At 40.2% G+C, this 14,975-nt stretch overlaps 1 protein-coding gene across 1 annotated transcript in view; it reads right to left on the bottom strand.

Annotated features, from left to right (window-relative positions):
* Positions 1-10,285, bottom strand: part of cdc73 (cell division cycle 73, Paf1/RNA polymerase II complex component, homolog) — an 85,048-nt gene extending 74,763 nt beyond the window's left edge. The window contains exons 1-6 of the mRNA XM_080726179.1: positions 10,145-10,285; positions 3,725-3,830; positions 3,537-3,606; positions 2,384-2,446; positions 2,168-2,220; positions 669-757 (exon numbers count right to left, since the gene is read on the bottom strand). Coding sequence (XP_080582305.1) covers positions 669-757; positions 2,168-2,220; positions 2,384-2,446; positions 3,537-3,606; positions 3,725-3,830; positions 10,145-10,275 — 512 coding nt within the window. The 5' untranslated portion in view covers positions 10,276-10,285. The remainder of the gene's footprint in view (positions 1-668; positions 758-2,167; positions 2,221-2,383; positions 2,447-3,536; positions 3,607-3,724; positions 3,831-10,144) is intronic.
* Between the last annotated feature and the right edge of the window lie 4,690 nt (positions 10,286-14,975).

The raw sequence follows: 14,975 nt of genomic DNA, 5'->3' as shown, positions 1-14,975 counted from the left end.
GGGCCTCATGGCTTGGCAAGGCTTACTTACTTAGAAACTACTGCCCTGGCGAAGATTCTTCTGATTATTCGAAACTATACTATACTTGACTTTATTTTAAAGTGAGAACTGCAACATGGTAAATGTTGCCATTAATCAGCGCAGTGTTATTTTTGACAGCAACTTTTGATTTGGTTTTAGGCAGTCTTTTGAATAAAATGTCATTTAGTTTTAGTCATAATTTAGCCAACTGAAAGGTTTTAGTTTTAGTCTAACTTTAGTCGACTAAATATCATAAGATTTTAGTTGACTAAATCTACAGTTGATTTAGTCAACTAAAAATGTATTTTGGCAGCCCTTGATGGCATCGTGTGAGCTTGTAGATCTGCTATTTTCAGCACGCAACACCTGAGAGCAACCAAACATAAAATTACTTTCTCCTCCACTAGTCCCTCCCTAACAACACAGCTTAGTTTTTATTTAGTTTTCGTCAGTGAAAAAAACACAGTCGACAATTTTTTTTTTGTCATAGTCTTAGTCGACGAAATCAACACTGAATCAGCGTAGGCATAGAGACGAAAGGTGTCCCCTATAGGGCCAATGACAGAAAAAGAGTGCTGGCTTTTAGTGTGCAAATACAAACGTTAAGAACCGTTGAGGCACTGATGTCAGGCTGAAAGCATCGTTACCTGATCTGGTCGGTCTGCACGCTGCCTTCTTTGTGGCCTTCCAGACGCGCAGCGAGACGCTCCTTATCCAGACGCACCCGCTCCTCATCCTAAAGAGGAAGAACATGGGAGTCCATTCATTCCTTCACAACTGAACTGAAGAGATTATATCATTGCTTCAGACATTCAACATAATCATTCCTGTCAGGCAGAGGAGACCTTGTATCTCCATCATTCAAAATGTTAACGTTTTTTTCCCCTGTAAATTAATGCCCTAAATTTCACGAAATTAGACGATCTGACAATCTTGTATGATACATCATCTCAAAAAGCCTTGTTGCTAATGCTTGAGCGTACATTATGAGAGTGTGGTTGTTTTGCCACCTACGGTTAAAAAGCTGCAATCCACAACTTTTAAGACCAATTTGCGATTCAAACTCAGTTCCCCGGCCAAAGTTTCAACTGTTGAGCTGTAATGACAGCTCGTTCGGGCAGAGGATAAAATTGTGATTTGACCTTCGCAATTTAAACCTTTAGTAACAAGAGTCTCATGTGTTTTTTTTTCTTCTGTTTTTCGTTTCATTGACTCAGTCTCATTCACTGCCGATAGCTAACATATGAACCAAATGGGGCCATGGGATACAGATAAGCTCCTTGTTTAGACTTTATGGAACTGCAATAACCTCTGTTTAGGTTGTGCTGTTCACTGGCAACAGCTGATTATGCTTTTTGTTTTTGCCTTCTGACTGTCATAAAAACCTAGATACCTCATTCCTCAATTACCGGGCCTGTTTTGCACACCCCACCGGGGGTTTGTTTTGCAGCAGTCTGGAACCAATTGTGACCGAACACAGCTGAGGGTCTAGTCATTGAATTTTTTTTTTAAGCTGGGAATCATAGCTACAAAATGATATATTGGTTGTGAAGATTGACCCAACAGTTTTGTAGATATGGCTTATAGAGTTATGCCATGCAGAAATACTAGATCTGAGAAATTCAGCCTTTTAGATGAAATGTAACCTGCAAAATGTTCGGTTTCTCTTCACATTAATTTAAAAAAAGTCTTATTTACATGCAGAGTTAAGCTCTGGCATTTAAGTGAAATGTAGCTTGATATTTATGAAATGCTTTTGTGGCTTTATGACATTTTAGAAAAAAAAATAATAATTTCAGGGCTGGTCTAAAGCTGTGCTTTCCGAAATGACTGCCCCTCTGCTATGCTGGGTCACAATTCATTCAGGAGGACACGGGAGATGCTGGTTGGACTCAACTCTATGTCTCAACTCCATGATGAAAATAAATATGGTGGCAGATTCTTCATGGTTCCATCAACAACTTAAACCCTGGCGTCCCAATTTTGGGAACTTTTCCAAATGAAAATAATTGTTATTTTAAACGTTTCTAAAATAGTGAAAATAGCCCATCTACAAGCTCATAAAGTGAGTTTGGCTACGTTTCGCTATTCATCGTATGACAAAGTATATTCAGCACGTAGGGCTCAGAGAGGGGTGTCCGTTTACCTCAACCCTTGGTTTTTTAGCCTCAGATGATACTTCATCAGCTGCTCGTTTGACTGAGGAGAAGGGAAAAGGAAAGAGAAGTCAGCCATTAACTTTCCTGGATTAAGTGTTGGATAGATGGCTTAGTTGATTGATATTTTAGTAATGATCAATACATAGTAGACAAAAAAGTGAGGAGTTTTGAATCCTCCGTGAGAATTACACGTCCAAGCATACCTTGCGTTGGCCTTTGCAGACCTATTTCTATGGGGGCACTTCTGTCGATGCTTGTTGAAGCAGCTGTGGAGATAAAAACAAAGACAAGTAGTCAGTTAACCATTAACCCTACAACAACTGCCAACTATTGCAATGGCTCTAAACTCATGTACCGAGGCTGTGAGGATATTGTAAGTGGACACGCAAACAAAGATTTTAATGATAATCATATTAAAATGTTGTACCAATAAATAAGTATAGCCTACTAGGTTAGCTCCATTGACCCAAAGTGGAACACAATCCATTGATTCATCATTACAATAAACATGCTTCGAAACGTGAAGTGATCAGATGGGTGGCCCGCGAATACTTTGAAGATTTTAAAGTGCGCCCTGATACAGAAAAAGTAGAGAGCCACTGAACTAATTGTTGTATGACGTCACAACACCTAACTACGTTACAATCAACACGTTTAAACTATGGCTCAATGAAAACGTTTTAAAAAAGAAGAAAAAAATAATAATCCACATGGGAATGGCATCGTTCCAATGTACATCTCAGATATCATATTATGACGTTTTAGTTGTAGTATAGTTGTCTAGGGGCGGCATAGCTCAGGGGTAGAGAAACCGTTATTAGAGCACAAAGGGTTCCTAGTTTGAATCCGGGCTCTCTCTGAGTTAATGTCGAAGAGTCCTTGGGCAAGACTCTGAACCCCTAATTGCTCCCGGCGAGTTCCTCCGCCACCGGTGTATGAATGTGTGCGTGAATGGGTGAATGTAATGCACAATCTATGAAAAGCGCTTTGGATAAAAGCGCTATATAAATGCACCATTTACCATTTTGTCTATTACATTGTCTACATAGTTACGACTCCAAATTTGAGCAAGGTTTCAGCCCATTCAGAGCCCCACTGAATTGAATTCTGTAGAATTCTGAAATTAATTCTGTAGAATTCTGAATTGAATTCTGTAGAATTCTGAATTGAATTCTGAATTGAATTCTGTAGAATTGTGCAGTGTTCCCAAGAAATTTGGTACACATCTTTCCAGCAGTGTTCAAATTAGCTCCGGACATACTGACATAACTTATAGACGCCTGCAGAGCTACACTGTAAAAAACGGAACCAGTTAAGCTGACATTCAGTTCAATAGTCATTGCAAATACCACTTACAACTTTCGCCATTGAGATAAGAAAGCAGGCCCTTTCGATCAGGTCTTCTGACGACTGGAATGTTTTCCGTCTATTTTAAAACAAACAAACAGAAAATAATAATATGTGAGTACAATTCTTCTATGTTCTTCTTAGAGGTTAATTTCAAATCAAGCATATGATGGTGAGAATGACTTCAAGTGACTTACAGCAGCCCTTCGCACATACGATGGATGAGAGAGATGCACATTGTTGAGCAAGAACAGAATTGAGTCAAGAGTATAATACTCCTTGGGCTGCCCCTCCTTTCCAGTTCTGAAAGAAGAAAACAGAAGAGGTAACAGTTAAAGACAGGTTTGGACTGGTATTGATGTCAAATTAACAGTTTGTGAGACACAATCTCAAAGTAAACCAAAACCACTCTCAGGTAATTCATTTATATTTGAGCTGCACACTAAAATAATCTAATACAGACAGATGTTGCAAATTAGTAAATTTGCAATTAGTCAAGCTTCATTTCTGTTTACGGAATAACTATAACTTAACATTAATACTGACATTTTCCCAATGCAAAGGCATCTAAATCCTGACTTAGTTTGTCAAAAACTAAAAACAACATAGTCAAATCCGTCGGGTGGAAACCTCATATGTCCAAAAACAGTAGCAGATCTACAAGCTGAAAATGCGTCATAAAACAAGCTTTTCTCCAAGCTTTGACGAAAATAAATACGATAAAAGGTTTTCATGCTGTTGTTGTTGACCAGGGTCCCTGTGCACGGGGATACTACACCATAGACTGTAGAAAAATATGGACGAAATGACGCCATTGGTTTCTATGCAGCGCAAACGGCCCTTTTCCACGCCTTGAAATGGGTGTCGCCATCATAGAAATAAATAGAATTGTAATGCTACCAGAGATGCTATTGGCTGCCAACGGTCACGTGCAACGCAAGGATACTTGGGAGAATGTGTTGAGCTCTGCCGAAAATACAGCAGACGAAGAAGAAAACGTGGATCGCCCACAAGCCAACAACGCAACAACAACAACAACACACAGCCTATTTTTCTACAGTCTATGACACAGACGGACCGCAGTGACAGTAAATGTCCGAATAACTTTTTCATTTTGCCACGGAGATTTGAGCACCGAAACGTTTGGACTCTGGAGTAGCCGCTGCAGCCGCCGCTAACCAAGCCTGGGTTCCCGAGGCTACCGCTAACCTGACCGGGCCGTCTAGGACTCTGTACCCCGCATGGAAGCCTTGTTGAGGACTCCACTTTTGAAAGTGCCCGTGTAGTTCCGCTGGGTCTTATAATAATCCAGTTGTCCACTAGCCCCATATAGAACCTCACCCGTCGCTGCATACTGTTGTGTCTCGAGGTTATATGGGGCTAATTGTCCACTAGACTTTTCACAAAGCAAAGAGGCATTCGTCCAGAGAAATATGCATGTGTTTATTCATATTTATTAACAGGGATTTGTGATGTTTATAGGACTGAGATTGCAATGCAACCTCAGTCCTATAAACATCATATATAGTTCATAGTTGCATTCATAGTTCTCAGTCACACCTCTTAACAAAAGCTGACAACAATTTGACACCTATGTTAACAATGCGATTAATGTAGGAATGGATGCAATATGCATATGAATTGTCCATTGTGACTACAGTCTGTGATTGTGACATGCTAAGTAGCCTACAGTAGAAGAGAAGCTGGATTCACGAATGGATTCATGAACTAATTATTGAGCTGACATGCAGTATCGTGGGTTAATTATTCCGGGAGGCTAAAGAGGTTATTTCAATCAGCGATCGTAAATGCGCTTGAGTCATGTCATTTGTTTGATTGAGGTTTTTTACAGTAGCAGGCCTACATCATTCAGCATATTCCTCCTCTTTGATTCAGTCAATTTCATTCTGGTTTATATTTTGGAAATAAAATGTGAGATCAACCTATGTCTATTTGTGTGCGTTCCTATGCAAATTTGTGTGACATTTGTATGTGTGAGTGAATGTAAGTGCTAACTTAGTTTGACGTGCTGCAGACTGTTCTATTGACAATTATACTGTAGCCTCAGTGTTATTTTCAAATGTTTTAATTAATACCATTTGGTGAGGCTAAATGTTGAGTGTTTCTTTTTAGTTTTATATTATATTATAGGCTATACCACTTTATATACGAGTGGTTACTTGGGAGAAATACATTATTACCTAATAGCCGTTCTAAACCTACAAAAAGCCAGATAATTGCCATAACATCACGTCGCTGAAGTCTGCTATGACCAACTTCAAATTCCAAAAGAGCTCCCGACCGAGATCTCCCATCCTGGCTCCAACAACAGGTATATGAGGTATGGCAATTATACAGGATAGCAGGACATGCAACTTCATATAAAAAGTGCTGTTTTCAGTTTCCAAAATGTTACATGAAATATTTGATAAATGGTCTGAAGTAGGCCTAATGTAAAGTAAGTCTGTGGTAGGCATATGATTGACAAATTATCAAGAATGCCATATGCCAATGTTAAAGAGGAGTTTATAAAATAATATAGGCTTCCCTTGGCTTAGAACATATAGGCTATTTTGGCTGTAAGTGGCCACTAATATGTTGTCTGGTGTCGATATGTTTATGTAGGGCTATTAGCTTAATGGCATGCCATACTTGCACAAATCAAGACGAGAAAAAACAAATAAAGACGCATTGTTTTGGTGGCATTATATATAGGCTTGTTACACAATCGGGCAGTAGGTAGCCTTCATAATAAATAAATACCAAGTCGTGTATTTGTGGCTGATATGCCTATAAGAGTAAATACATTGTAGGCGAATTAACAAAAACGATGTTTTAACATTTATATAATTATAGAGAATATATGTGTGTTTATTTATGTCCTCACTCATTTTAATAGCTCTGGATTAAGCGTCTGCTAAATGTACATTGTAACCTGGGTTTGTATAATAGATTTATTTTGTAAAAATGTTTACACGCCGTTGTACAAAATAAACCGATCTAGCTAACAGTGCGTCGCATTACGACGAGTTGTTAGATCTGCTCTGCTCTGGGTAACCGAATTGTGCATCAGTGCATGCAGGCTGGCCGCAGATCAGTTTCATCAGAAGTCGGCCCCGCCCCCACCCCGCAACTTTATAATTTATTTTAAAATACATTGGACCAAATTTCGACAAAACGCATATGATGGTGATTGAAAGGCTAGCGATAACTAGCGATAGGAACCATAAAGTATTCATGAAAATGTTAATTAAGGTTAGAACACGAAAGGGGAAAATGAATGGGATCCAATGGTGAACAATTCTTTTTGCTATCGGCCGAGGGGGAAAACAGCGCAACTAGCGGCCAATCATAGGAAGTTTTACTTCCGTATTGGAGTCATTTTAAATCGGCAGAACTTGCCCCTTGTACTACACACACCAGGTCCTTGTAGGGGTGCCGGCTCACGTCAGAAGAATAATCTCAAGAGCAGTCTTAAAAAGACAAAAAAACGGCCACACACACTAGAGGCCAAAGCGCCAATATTTATTTTAGGACACAGAGCACAGGGAAACCTGGGTCCCCCCAGGACGAGTCTTGGGTCAACTGCTTGTTGAGCGTTGCTAGCCGCTCAAAAACATGGCTTTGTGTGTATGTCCATGCAAAATGGACAGGCCATCAAATACTTATTACTTAACCGTATGTCCCTTTTCCGATTGGACAATATAACTAGTAAGACGCCTCAGGGCAACATGCGATTCTTGGCTATCTGGCCAGTGATGTATATCGGACCAGTTATCCAATCTCAACAGTGCCTGTTGAGATTGGCAGAACATGCCCATATATGGGCGTTACCAAATATGGGCATTCCCAGATATGCCCTTAATATTGATGACATCGGGACAGGGATCTCCATATATGGGCATAGAACGGACAAGGACGTAATTCATTTGCAAGTGTGATCTGGGAATGCCCATACATGGGCAAGTCAGAACATGCCCATATATGGGCATTCCCAGATATGCCCTCAATATTGATGACACTGGGACAGGGATCTCCATATATGGGCATAGAACGGACAAGGACGTAATTAATTTGCAAGTGTGATCTGGGAATGCCCATATATGGGCAAGTCAGAACATGCCCATATATGGGCATTCCCAGATATGCCCTCAATATTGATGACACTGGGACAGGGATCTCCATATAAGGGCATAAAAGGGACAAGGATGTAATTAATTTGCAAGTGTGATCTGGGAATGCCCATATATGAAATTAAAAACATTACTTTGTTTCAAAAAGGTTGCTGACCCCTGGTCTATCATCATCAGCCCCACTACTTAACACTGGTGTGATTTTTCAACCCTGAAAGAACACTACAGCTACACTACTTCTAGACATGGAGCTAAACATATTAGAGCAGACTATGACCCCTTTAGTAAGAAGGGTGAGATGGATAATAGTGTATTGATTCATGGACCAAACATTACCTAATTTAAACATCATTATAAGTCCATTATGGGCCACGTCCTCTCTTATGCAATTAATTGAAGTCTCTGCCATTTGGAAATAGCAGTAACTCCATCATTCTGGATTAATTGATCTAAACTCAAAAGTTAACTTAAACCCATGCAGACAGTTTGTTTCTGATGTGGATGCTGCAAACATCAACATTAGTCCAGAGTAGACCTAACCCTAACCTCAGTAAAACTATGCCTAAACCTAACCCTAAACCTAACCAATGTACTGTAGGACTAATGAGATGTCGGACTTATGGGTAGTCCCCGTCCAGACATCCTCATCAACAACATCCATGACAACATCCATGACATTAAGGATACCCGTTCGCAAGCAACACAACACCACCAGCTCCAGCTATGAAATATAGTGTGTCCAGCATCACAAACAAGCTACTAGTACAACCCATACTTTTATTATGGACTTTACACTTTCAGCAGGTGTGGTGGAGCCTAGCCGCAAATTGCAACACTAGATTTTTTTTTATAATCAGATGAATCTAGGGTTGCAATACCTCCCATAGGCAGCCAATGCATCAAAACTTTATTTTGCTATCTGATTGTATTAAACGCTTGGAATTTACTCTTGCTATCTGCAAAGTGTTTGTTTCTGAAAAATCCACTGTATAATTGTTATGATTTATTTTCTGTCAAGAAATCCGAGCAGACATGGTTTATTTTCGTAAGTGTTTATTTTTAGTAAGTGTTGAACTTCGGAAGCGCTTGTCTTCCATAACGCCATGTCCCGCTGCCTCCTGCATAATGTGACATTTAGAACCAGGTGGTCACAGGACCGTTGAGGGATTTTCCACGAGCGCTTCCAAACTCCAGGACTTAGAAAAAAAACTCATCACCTGAACCAAATTTCTTTGATAGAAAGTAACTCATAACATGTCTACTGTGGATTTTTCCGAAACAAACACTTTGCAGATAGAAAGAGTAAATTCCAAGCTTTCCATAGAGCCGCAATATTGGTGAGTTTGAAGTCGTTTAATACAATCAGATAGCAAAAAACTTTTGATGCATTGGCTGCCTATGGGAGGTATTGCAACCCTAGATTCATCCGATTATAAAAAAATCTAGTGTTGCAATTTGCGGCTAGTACAACCCATACTTTTATTATGGACTTTACACTTTCAGCAGGTGTGGTGGAGCCCAACACTAAGATATTACAAGACATTTATTATACCACTGGTTGGTCTGGGGACCAGTGTAAAATTAAACCAAATGGACTCTGCATTACTTCATTCACAAGATGTCTATACAATTAGAAAATGTACAATTGTTATCAACGTTTGCCTGTCATCTCTCCTATGTCACCACATCAATACAGCAAGGAATTGTGGACAAAATCTTATCCAACAACATACTCAGTTTGAGTTTTGAGTCTGGGAGGCTAAATGCCATCAAATGGTGGTCCGTGGCTCAAATGCCGAATAAATAATGGACGCTGATATGAAAAGGGGTGAAAACCACTGTAATACAAACACAACTATGAGCTTAGCAGAGGTGTAAAGTAACTAACTACATTTACCTATGTACTGTGCTTCAGTGCAATTTTGAGGCATTTGTACTTTGAGTATTTCCATTTTCCAATACTTTACCTCTACTCCACCACATCTCAGGCAAGGCAAACATTGTACTCTTACTCCACTACAATGAATTGTCAACTTGTGTTACTTTGTAGATTGTGATTATTACAAAACATACATTAACCACTTGGGAGCTTGTAGATCTGCTATTTTCAAAACATTTTTCTATACATTAAAACATTTATATGGATTGTGGAATGGTGCATTCTGCACAATGAGTACTTTTACTTTTGGTACTTTTAAGTACATTTTGATGCCAATACTTTTCTGTTAGAGGTCTAACACTTTTCGTACTTTTACTGAATTAACATTTTGAATTCCGGACTTTTCCTTGTAACAACAGCATATCTCCAAAATCTACATTCATTGCAGCATCGACACTTCTACTTGAGTAGAAAACATGCGATCAGTTTTTTCCACCACTGCTACTTCTTTAGCTGCTGTTGTGTTAGCCTATGCTAGTCGCTAAAAGGCCTTAGCATATGATCTCCAACCCTGTGGTCCCAGAACATAAACCTTATAGTCTCACCCCCAGATGATGTAGTTGGTCTTGACATCCTTGGGCCAGGAGAACTCCCCGAAGATCACCTCGTCCCCCTTGGCGACGATCTCCTTCTTGTGGATGTTGTACTGTCGCAGGACACTCAGTACGTCCGCCATCTTCACTCACTGTCTGCCTTCACCAGTGTGTGGTGTGTGTGTTTATGGAATGGAAGGACCCCATGGTGTGGTTATCAACACCGTGGTGGCCTCGCAGGATGCCTGCATGACATGTCTTTCAATGTTATTAGTGTTTCTCAAGAAACTTTCACATTTCACTTGTCTCCCCTTAACTCTGACAGCGTACAAATGGAACCAAATTAACCATAGTCTTCAACGTCTTCGTGCCACGGACCCCTTAGGCTTAGTTGAGAGAGCGAGCGATGAAGCAGGGACCCCCACGACCTTTCATAGATTCCATATAGTTTCAATGTTTGACAGGCTGACAGCACAATCATCGGTGCATTTTGGATTCATGTCAATTTGTGTTTTCCCTTTTTCCCCCTCTACACCAAACCTCTTTGCCGAAAATAGCCGATCTACAATAGGCGTTGTGAGCTTGGAGATCTGCTATTTTTTGTCTAAAGTTCTCAGAATATGGACCCATTACATAGGGTTTCTAAGTATGATTGATCACACAAAGATTTGGAAATTGGAGGACCTCCTGTAGTAACTTGGAGGACCCCCTAGGGGTCCCGGACCCCCTGTTGAAGACCCCTGCTTTAAATGTTATGACAGTGTTTCAGTACAGTAGTGTAGGCCTACAGCGTACAAATTATACGGGTTCATTTGGTTCCATTTGGTACACTGTCAGATTTACAGACTTGTATGGGTCAATTTATACCCCCAGAACCCAGAGTCCCTAGAATCCACTTAGAGAACCACTAGTTGTTTATGACATGTATACAAATTAAAGTGGTGTAAATAAGCCATAAGGCTTTCTAGGAACTCATTTTAGTTGACCTTGTACCAGTGATTTGTACTGTCATCATGAAACTGTGCTTTATTCTATTGCAAAATGCTAATAAACTCTTCAGTCAATCAATCAATGTGTCACTGACTGCAACATTCTCTTTGTTTTCACCCATTGATATTTCCAGTGCTGCACTTTTGTATACATGTATATTGTTTTTATGTTAATACGTAATAATATACAACAATGTAAAATAAACTGTTACAAACTTACAAGTAAAACTTCCTGTACTCATTCATTTTACTCGAGCAAAACTATATTTTCTTCTTCTTCCTTTTTACAGTAAATGCCATATGAATTGAGTACAAAGGGACCCCAATGGAAACAAGCCTAACAGCTTTCTTCTGGTCTTTATCCTTTTAGTTGCCCCTGTATCAGTGAACTGTAGCCTACTGTCCTGTGCTTTTTCTTGTGTTAAGTAGTTCTGATAAATTATTCCCCCTTGAATTTGGCAGTGGAGGCTTTATTTATTTTACTTACTATTATTATTTACTTACGTAGGCTACTTTACGACAATGTTAGCCTACGACAGACAATGTATTAAAAAAAACTGTTACAAAGTGAAACCTCCTGTATTTATTCAAAGTTTACTTGAGCCCATTTTCCCTCCGAGTACAACCAGATTTGGCTCAAACAAAGGGTTAAACTCGTTCTCCTGCTATATGCTGCAAAAATGTCTGTGGAATGCCCTGTGAGATTTTCTTTTGCAAACTGCTGATAAAGTATTCAATCCATCATAATGAGAAATGCATCATTACCCAGTATGTAGGCCAGACAGACAGCAAGCACTTGGTTGTATTTTGAAGTGAAGTGTGTGTGTGAATATTTAATATGTTGAATGTGTCTATTTCAAAGCCAGAATACATGAAATCGTTGTATGGCATTCAGATATCGTCGTTGTCGGGTGAAAATCTTGTATGTTGCATTTATAATTTAAAAAATGATTTAAACTAGTGATCTACAAGCGATCTACAAGCACAACGCCTAGATCTGCTGTTTTCACTACTTTTGTGCAACGGCCTTGTATGATGAAGCAGGGCTTTACTTTTTCGAAAGAACATACACATTTGGAGATACAAGGTTTCCAACCAACAACGACAATATACTAGTGTTGTTGCTGCTCTTATACCACCATTATTACTGGGGTTGGTGGGGGCCAGACAGTAGCCCCCCACGGGCCGCAAATGGCCCGCGGGCCGCCTATTGGGGAACCCAGCTATACAGCAAAGTGTGCTGTTGGTTCACTTACAACTACAAGCCAGATATCACAATGTCTAACATTTAAAAAAGAGCTCTTCACCCATTGTCAACTGTATCTTATATTATTGGTCCTTGCTAAAGCTCAACATATATGGCACCAATTCTGTCTGCTCACTTTGTGTCTCATTGCCATTGGTGGGCTGTGGACAGTTCAGAAACCTTAATGACATCGTCAGTGGTCATTTCAAACACGATTTCAAACTTAAGAATGATAATTGAATCAAGTACAGTGGCTTCGATTTCAGTGTGCCAACTTTCGAGGAAGAGAAAGGACGAACCAACACACAAGAGACAGTATTGCAAAAGCAAAAGCCCAAACTGGCATTTATTTAGGGATAATTGTACAGAGTTGGCAATGGGGAAATGCAACCAAGGTAACTAATCATAACAAACATAAATTCTTCCCGGTCCGGGGTTTTGTCCATGCACATTTCACATATTCCATGCAGTCAAAGTCCTATTGTTGCCTATAATAAAAGAAAGGCAACATGTAAGTAATGCATTTCATCATAGTAACACTGGAGGAATAGAGGGTATGCGAGTGGCATCAGCATAATACCCGGAAGTTATGCGGGAACTAATGATAACTCATATTTCACAATTTGGCCAATGTTTAATTTGTAATTTTAGAGGTATTAAAAAGTCCTTAAATTGTCACTTTAGAAATGTGCAGATACCCTCTATACACTTAAACTATATGTTGGTTTGTTTACTGTTGAGAGAGAAAACAATGTTGCACATTAAGTTATTCATCTGGGGAACCCCCCCCCCCCCCCCAAATAATTTGGGGTCCCGATCCACAGGTTGAGAACCACTGCTCTATAGTGAAGATCTGGCTTATCGCCTGAGCATCCGTTTGTCCAACAAGGACAGGCAGTGAACACTGAGGCAGAGTGAAGGCTGTTTGTAGAGAGGCCTTGTTTGATCAGCGCCGATCACAGTATAAAACTAAAACGAGCACTCCAAAATCTTTCTGGTTCTTTTAATTCATATATGCCAGTCACAGCACACGGTGCCATAGCAATACACGGACGCATTTCGGCGTCTAGCCTTCCTCAGCGGTTAGGGTTAGGGATAGGGTTAGTAAATAGGGATGGGACGATATGAAAATGTGATATCACGATTATTGTGAAAAAAATAATAATCGTGATTTACGATATTATCGTGATAATCAAAATCCATTATCCTGGGGCGGAGCATTTGCCAAAAATAGCAGATCTACAAGCTCACAACGCGTCGCACGCATTGCAAGCTTGTAGATCGGCAATTTTTTTGGCAAAGACATTTGATAGAGAGTGAAAAAAAGACTGTATCAAGTACATATATTATAAGTACCTTTTACCAATTATAGAGGGTTTACCGGATATGCAGCTCGGCAAATAGAAGGTGAATTTATCCCAGTGCATGACGGAGGACGATATCACGATAAATTAAATCTCCACGATATGATTATCGTGAGTGTTTTTATCACGATAAACGATAATATCGCTTATTGTCCCATCCCCATTAGTAAATGGGTGAGTCGGACTCGGACCAACAACGTCAGAGAAATGTACGGCACCAACGGAGTAACAAATACAGCACAAATAACAAACAGATTATACACTAATCTAAGTCTTAAATCTGAGGTTATGTATTCAGAGCTGACGTGAGCGAGAGACTTTTCAAATGGGTCTGAGCGGTCTCAAGACAATGATGGCTACGCAGAAAAGGGACAAGTGGGCGGTCCCTTTTCGTGACGACGGCTAGCCAGATTGCCAACGCAGTGATGCAGAGAGTAGAGGGTGCACCCGGTCCGGCACCGCGGAGAGGAGAACAGACAGAATTCCCTTTATCACGATTTCACTCAAGTCAAATGTATCTATATCATCCACACAAGTAGGCTATGTTTATAATAAATAGCCTACCTTGTGTCAGTTAAGTTATATCACCAGCCAGTCAACGGATATAATTTGAAATGCAAGTGAGACTGATGAAAAACACACGCCATGAGTTGCCTCCCTAATCAATAACCAACTGGATTTAATATTGCCCGTCTTATTAAAAAATACAATGCCTTAGATGGCGTCTTTTGTAACATTGAAGGCAGCTCTCCATCAAGCCGAGGCTCACGTTACAGCAGGCATTTGTGTTGGGAACACTTTTGGCAAAGCAAAGGAGAAAGTGTTTCGGATATGGTAGCAAACTACTTTTTTTATGTTGGCTGCTGACTCTGATTGACGACCCTGAGCGGAGCGAGAGATGCGCAAATCAAGGTGAGCGGTGGGGAGCGGTGCGGCCCGGTGGCTGACCAGAGTGACGAGCGAGCGGGACAAGAGCCCTCTGAAGCACGGAGCGGCTTTCGTTCCCGCTCCGCTCACATGCTCTGCTCTCATATACAGGTATGTATAGTTCATTCATATTTACCTCAACTCTGGGTTTTTTGGCCTCAGAAGATACCTCATCATCTGCTCTTTTGACTGAGGAGAAAAACAAAACAAACCAAAAATTGCACTGCATGCATCACACTTTCAATTAGGGCATGGTTCCTGGCTGAGATTTGGCTCTACCATCTAAATCAGGGGTTCCCAAACTTTTTTGGCTCAGG

The sequence above is a fragment of the Nannobrachium achirus genome (genome assembly GCF_963921795.1).
Source record: "Nannobrachium achirus genome assembly, chromosome: 5".
Lineage (NCBI taxonomy): Eukaryota > Metazoa > Chordata > Actinopteri > Myctophiformes > Myctophidae > Nannobrachium > Nannobrachium achirus.
Note: the sequence above shows the minus strand (reverse complement) of the source record. Positions and strands in the feature narration are given on the sequence as shown.